The 7289-nt window shown below is 38.8% G+C and overlaps 2 protein-coding genes across 3 annotated transcripts in view; one reads left to right on the plus strand and one right to left on the minus strand.

Moving 5' to 3' along the window:
* Positions 1-1831, plus strand: part of si:ch73-138n13.1 (uncharacterized protein KIAA1671) — a 49611-nt gene extending 47780 nt beyond the window's left edge. For both annotated transcript variants that reach the window (XM_067395127.1, XM_067395128.1), the window contains exon 13: positions 254-1831. The gene's annotated coding sequence lies outside the window, so the exon portion shown is untranslated. The remainder of the gene's footprint in view (positions 1-253) is intronic.
* A 2026-nt stretch (positions 1832-3857) lies between these two features.
* crybb2 (crystallin, beta B2) lies at positions 3858-6750 on the minus strand. Its single transcript, XM_067393942.1, has 5 exons — positions 6688-6750; positions 6474-6592; positions 4730-4862; positions 4139-4281; positions 3858-4026 (listed from the first exon to the last, which is right to left on the minus strand). Exons 1-5 carry the CDS (start codon positions 6748-6750, stop codon positions 3858-3860), a joined length of 627 nt encoding a protein of 208 aa, XP_067250043.1.
* Positions 6751-7289: the final 539 nt, after the last annotated feature.

A 7289-nucleotide genomic window follows, 5' to 3' on the forward strand; every position in this document is an offset into this window, starting at 1 on the left:
TGTGACACTGAAGTATATATATATACATATATATATATATATGAAATATATTCAAATAGAAAACAGTTATTTTAAATTGTAATAATATTTCACAATATTTCTGTTTTTACTGTATTTTTAATTAAATAAATGTAGCCTTGATGAGCAGACCAAACTTCTTTTAAAAACATAAAAAATCTTAGTGGTTCCAAACTTTTGGACTGTACTGTGTGTATAATTTTATTTATTTATTTATTTATTTTATTTTTTTCAGGATGCCTTATAACTGCAGTATCTGTAGCTGTAAACTCATGACAGAAGCCTTAATCTTTGACCTGGAGTTGACGGAAATTCTGCTGCTGCTGCTGACTGACATCATTCTGTTTCGTTGTTTTTCTGGCCTTCCTCTCCAGCCTGAGTCGTGTACATGTGCATGGTGCCTTTCTAAAAGATTTCTGACTGACATAAAGGGCGAAGCAGAGATCTGTGTGTGAAGCGTGTGTCCATGTATGTGTTGTCGAGTTTCTCTTGAGCTCTTCGTCATATGAGAGAGAATTATTTTTGCATAAAGCCACTTTAACCTCTAGTGAGCGAGCGATCATCCTATATAGTGGAACTGTGGGACCACACGCACCTACAAGTAACCTGAAGTGCTTCATATATGGAGTATGATGTTGGTTTCTTTTTACCCTTTATGTTCATATTAGCAAAGCTTTCATGCTTTTTTTCCCATTCATTTGATATAGGTTGCACATGCATTTCCATAGACATCACGATTTTATTTCTAAACTTTAATAGTCAACAAATCATTGCAGAGCTGTCTGTATAGAAAGTGTATTTAGACAAATGTTCATGTAATCACAAAATGTTATATTTGTATTAATGTCAGTTTGAAAGAGGAAAATGGTGAATGCTTATTGATCAAAAAAGGAGTCTGAATTCTTCATTTAAGAAGAACTGCAGCCCTCTGAACTGTATGCGTGTTGATGTGCGGGCGGGAACCTGTTTGAATGGGCCACTGAATGAATTTAGTTCATCATTTGTTTGCACACATCTTCACTCCTAATAGCCCATATTTTGTGTTTTGATTTGGGACGTTCAGTCTGTGTGCTGCCGTATAAAGTGTAATTTTAGTTTCACCATTCCATCGTGTTCTCATTTGAATCCATAATAATATCATGATTGGAAAAATTGCGCATGTACAATCAGTCATTCCCTTTATTTCACTTTATTTGTATCCCAATACTTTACTTGCTTTAATGATGGGCCAAAAACAATGGTAGGAAATTGCACAATCAGCATATTACATCTAATTTCTTCCCTTACAATGTAATAATGAATGAACACAAAGGGAAAAGGTTTCATTTTCAAATGTGTCCCTCACTGTAGGTTACACACATCTTACGTTTGTTTCTTTTGTTTACTAGTTCGCTTAAGGGAAGTTTGAAATGTCAAAGTACTGTAAACATTGTTCACATTACATTGCACACTAGTTGTTAACCGTATCTTTGAAAGAAAAAAAAAAAAGCTGGGCCATTGTGCCACTCCCACTTAACAAGCACTTTTCACCTGTTAATGAACAGCGGTTCTGACCAATTGTCACTTTTGTAACGCATGAGTCTTCGTTGATGTCAATGTTGTGATGTTGGTATGCTGACGGTATGTGAGTAATGTGTACTAAGATTCTTCTTCTTTCTTTTTTTAATATTAGCTTCCTTTCTTTGTCTGCCTACAGTTGTTATAGTCTGTTTAAGGGTAATTTGTCCTTTTTATTTTAGACTTGACTGTAAAGATGTTTATTGCACTGTTGTAATGCCAGTGTCCAATACTGTAAATTCGTAATAAAATTTACTATAAATTGATTTTTTTTCCCCTTCTTTGACCTAAAATTGTACTTTTCAGAACTTACAAAGGTAACATGCACTACGCCTCACTGCTGAGGATTTTACCGCTAGGCAATAAGGCCTTATGGGAAGAGCTCCTCTATTGTACACTACCATTCAGTTGTTTTGGGGTCAGTATGAGTTTTGGAATAACATGACCACCTTTCTAATATTGTGTTGGTCCCACTTTTGCTGCCAAAACAGCCCGTCGAGGCATGGACTCCATTAGACCCCTGAAGGTGTGCTGTGGTATCTGGCACCAAGATGTTAGCAGCAGATCCTTGAAGTCCTGTAAGTTGTGAGGTGGGGCCTGCATGGATCGGACTTGTTTGTTCAGCACATCCCACAGATGCTTAACTGGATTGAGATCTGGGGAATATGGAGGCCAAGTCAACACCTCAAACTCGTTGTGCTCCTCAAACCTTTCCTGAACCATTTTTGCTTTGTGGCAGGGCGCATTATCCTGCTGAAAGACACCACAGCCACCAGGGAATACTGTTTCCATGAAAGGGCATACATGGTCTGCACCAATGCTTAGGTAGGTGGTATGTGTCAAAGTAACATCCACATGGATGGCAGGACCCAAGGTTTCCCAGCAGAACATTGCTTAAAGCATCACACTGCCTTCCCAGAGTGCATCCTGGTGCCATGTGTTCCCAAGGTAAGCAACGCATATGCACCCGGCCATCCATGTGATGTAAAAGAAAACGTGAATCACCAGACCAGGCCATCTTCTTCCATTGCTCCGTGGTCCAGTTCTGATGCTCACGTGCCCACTGTTGGCACTTTCGGGGGTGGATAGGGGTCAGCATGGGCACCCTGACTGATCTGTGGCTATGCAGCCCCATACGCAACAAACTGTGATGCACTGTGTATTCTGATACCTTTCTATCAGAACCAGCATTAACTTCTTGAGCAATTTGAGCTACAGCAGCTCGTCTGTTGGCCAGCCTTCGCTCCCCATGTGCATCAGTGAGCCTTGGCCGCCCATGACCCTGTCGCCGGTTCACCACTGTTCCTTCCTTGGATCACTTTTGATAGATACTGACCACTGCAGACCAGGAACACCCCACAAGAGCTGCAGTTTTGGAGATGCTCTGACGCAGTCATCTAGCCATCACAGTTTTGTCCTTGTCAAACTCACTCCTATCCTTACGCTTGCCCATTTTTTCTGCTTCTAACACATCAACTCTGAGGACAAAATGTTCACTTACTGCCAAATATATCCCACCCACTAACAGGTGCCAAGATGAAGAGATAATCAGTGTTATTCACTTCACCTGTCAGTGCTCATAATGTTATGCATGATCGGTGTATGTTAAAATAGTAAAATAATAGTTAAATTGTAATATTACACAACAGGAATAAATTACATTTTAAATTAAATTTTATTCAAAAAAACAAAATCTCACAAATATTAGGTGGTCACAAGAAACTAAAGGAGTGCAATACAACTACTGTGTGTAGGACTTTTGTACTATTTGTTTTCTACTATTTTCTAATAATATGGTGTCTATTAGTGATATTCCATTAATATATTTCTCTGAGGCAGAATTAAACCTTAGCTAAAGTCTTTTCAAGATGCTTATTTTTTTGTTGTTGTTGTTTTTTGGCTTTTTTTCAGTAAGCAAAATTGTGATTATTATTATTTTTTTTTTTTTCTTTGATATGATGAAAAAGTTACTGTTTATATTACAACATTTAGGCCGGGAGGCTTGTATGACACTTTTCAAAGAGACTGAATTTAATTCATTCATTATAAATCAATTAATACACTGAAACAACTATGGATTTTTAAAAAAGTCCAATCAGTGAATGGCCAAATAAAAGCTCCAAAACATTCATAACGCAAAATCACTTATTTATTTCTCAGCAGTAGCAAATGGAATCACTGACACAATTGAAAGGATCAAAGATAAGCATTCAAAGGTGAAGATTGGGGAAAGAAGGGGGTGTTTCAGAAGCTTTGGGGGTTTGAGGGGGAGTGCTGGGTATTTAGTTAGAGGGTTGGAAGGCCCCTTTTGGGTGATATTGCATGTCACGGATGCGCCTCACGGACTGGATCTGAGGCAGCACAGCCCCAAACTCAGAACACTCCTTAAACTCTCCTTTCTCGAACAAATACTGGTAGCCTCTGTATCCTGGGTACTGATAGCCCACCCAGCTGAAAAGGAGATTAAAACAAGAAATGAAGCAAAACTGTTATTATACAGGAGGACATGTCCGAGACGTGAGATCAGTGTACTCATGTCAGCGATTTTTGAGGTTATACTTACGTGCCACTCTGCACGCGAACTGAAGAGACTTTCTCATGGTATCCATGAGCGTGGAAGCTAGGAACATCATCATCTACGATCTCAATCTTCTTCCCAGCAAAGCTTGGGTTTTCATAGAGTACGATCTTGTGTTCTTGGCTGTCCTGTGGGGACATAAAAAGTGTAGAACATTGTATTGAAAGAACCCTTTAGGGACAAATGAATATACACATTTGGACATGCTTGAAATGTTTAGAAATCATAAATATTGTTTGATCTAAGGGCGTATGCACTTTGAAATTAGACTTGTAAATTCTTTCCAAAATATAATGAAAACTTTCATTTATTTTAAATATAGTGTAAAAGCACCCCAAGATATACTTAAAGAACCTAAAATTTTACTTAGCATAGACTTGTTTAAAATGTTTAGTCGCATAATTTCATAATTTAATGGCATGATTTCCATTATTCAATTGTTTATGTTTTATGATGACCTTACTGTTATTCTAAAATGTGTAAACTACCCATAATGATTGAATGTACAAACTTTTGATTGGTACTGTATATAAAGGACAATGACATGTTATAACCCTGCAGTTATTTATTATTTACCACTTTGATGGGGCGGAAGGCTGCGATGCAGTCACTGCGTCTGCTGTTGGTCCAGGCGTCCCAGCGAGGATACTCACCCTTCTCAAACACATACTGTTCCCCCTTACAGCTGGGCTGCTCATATCCCACCCACCTAAAACAAAAAGTCAACTTCTTTGTTATGCATTCTTGCTCAGTCATTTTTCTACAACAATTCTCGCTTCTGATTGGTCAAGCAGTGTTCCTAGAGTGCTGATTTACAGCACTGGGAACATTTCACTGTTTGTATCACTGCGCTTGTCTGTGTTCGTAACGTTCCAGAATAGAGTATGTGAGAGATAAAGAGATATTTCATTATGTCTGGAGCAGGGTTGCCAGATCTGTGCAACAAAACCAGCCCACTGGCCAATGAAATCTATTCTAATGACTATTTAAACTAATCCAAATACCACAACTCAAAATATTCTACTCCTACCTAAAATATATATTTTACAGTCACAATTATGCATTTTACAGCTATAAAATCAATCATAAACAGTCTGATTTCATAACTGAAATCGTCTTACATTAAAGGGTTAGTTCACCCAAAAATGAAAATTATGTCATTAATTACTCACCCTCATGTCGTTCCACACCCGTAAGACCTTCGTTCATTTTCGGAACACAAATTAAGATATTTTTGATGAAATCCGATGGCTCAGTGAGGCCTCTATTGCCAACAAGTTAATTTACACTTTCAGTGCCCAGGAAGCTACTAAAAACATGTTTAAAACAGTTCATGTGACTACAGTGGTTGTACCTTTTTTTGTGCGCCAAAAAAAAACAAAAATGACTTTTCAACAATATCTAGCGACGGCCGATTTCAAAACACTTCTTTGAATGTTTTGTTTCGAATCAGGCAATTTCAATTTTGCAGCGCCAAAGTCACATGATTTCAGCAGTTTGGCAGTTTGACACGTGATCCAAATCACTGATTCGAAACAAAAGATTCAAAGCAGTGTTTTGAAATCGCCCATCAATAGATACTGTTAAAAAAGTTGTTATTTTGTTTTTTTGGCGCACAAAAAGTATTCTTGTCACTGTAAATGAACTTGCCTCACTGAGCCATCGGATTTTATGAACAAAGGTCTTACGGGTGTAGAACGGCATGAGGGTGAGTAATAAATTACATTATTTTCATTTTTGGGTGAACTAACCTTTTAAGTCTGACAGCTGGTGAACAACATCCTTTGGTGGGGCTGGTAATCAGTGTTGCCAAGTCTGTGGTTTTCCCGTAGAATTGGGATACTTTTACACTTTTGCTGCGGGATGTTTTTAGCCCGTGGGTTAAAGTGACACCCTCTCTGCTCCCAATCTTTAACAATCCCCCACCTGACCCCCAAATGCAATTTTTTACCAGGGAACCCCTCAACCTACCAACCTACCAGCTCCCTACCAGTGCCACTCCCTCAAAAAATCCCCCTACTCAAACACATAGAGAGTTGTGTTATTTAAGTTGAATTCAATACAAGTATTCCTTTCAAAATCTAGTGTATGCAATATGTCAAGCCCAATTTCGCTATAAAACTGCAACATTTTCTCTTAACTCCAGGACCACTTAGTGTGCCATTTCTCTCACTAGTGAAATTGAAAAAACGGTGTGGAATATTTGAGCTGTTTTTTTATTAGTTTAAAACATAAGTTGCTCAATATTAACTTCTTGCTTATTTGATTTAACGCAATATTACACTTGCATTCAGCTGTTTTCTCTCACACACAAACTCACGGTCCACAGAGCACCAGTATTGAGCCCACTTTCTCCATGTCCGCCTCCTGGAGGTTGTTACAGGGCCCAGTCAGCTCATGACAGCGGCCTTGAAAGTTTTCCTGTTCGTAGATCACCAACTTTAAAGGGGGAGAGAGCATAAAGGAAGATAAGTAGTAGTAATGGAAAAGTAACATACACTGCAGGTACTCTGAGTCTGACGACATGTTTGTACCTTAAAGGCACTGGCAACTGGTTGTTTTTGCTTGGTTGCAGGGTTCTGGTGATCAGTTGCCATAGTGAACCAGGATGGGTGTGATGAGCTTTTTTCAGAAATAAAATTAGAAATAGAGTAGGAAGCAAACAATAATTATATGTGTCGATTAAGAAAATAATTGAATATTGCAAAAGCATAACGGTCTGCATGAATGACAAGGATGAGTTGTTATATTCCGTACTTAAATAGATAAATTGGTGGAGATGAAAATAACACAATATCAATAACAATAATAAAGCAAGCAATGATATGTTTGTCTTACCAGCTCCGGGGTGTGCCAGTCGCTGTGTGGTGGCATCAGCGGCTCAATATATATTGCAAGCTCAGGGGTGGAAACACTGCCAAAACATGTCTCTGTCTAGAACGCGCTCATAGTCAGGTCCTAATAGGCTGACTGGCTGGCACTGGGAGGGCTGAAGAAGTACCAGCCAAACATCCTCACCCTCGCCATACTACCCTCCCTTTTCTTTTGATACCCCACAAAGTTATTTCATTAGTTGTCAGTTTTCGCCCAGCCACGCTTTGTTCCATATCCCATGATTCAGCACAACCTGTGCCAA

Source organism: Chanodichthys erythropterus, chromosome 9 (assembly GCF_024489055.1).
Source record: "Chanodichthys erythropterus isolate Z2021 chromosome 9, ASM2448905v1, whole genome shotgun sequence".
Classification (NCBI taxonomy): domain Eukaryota; kingdom Metazoa; phylum Chordata; class Actinopteri; order Cypriniformes; family Xenocyprididae; genus Chanodichthys; species Chanodichthys erythropterus.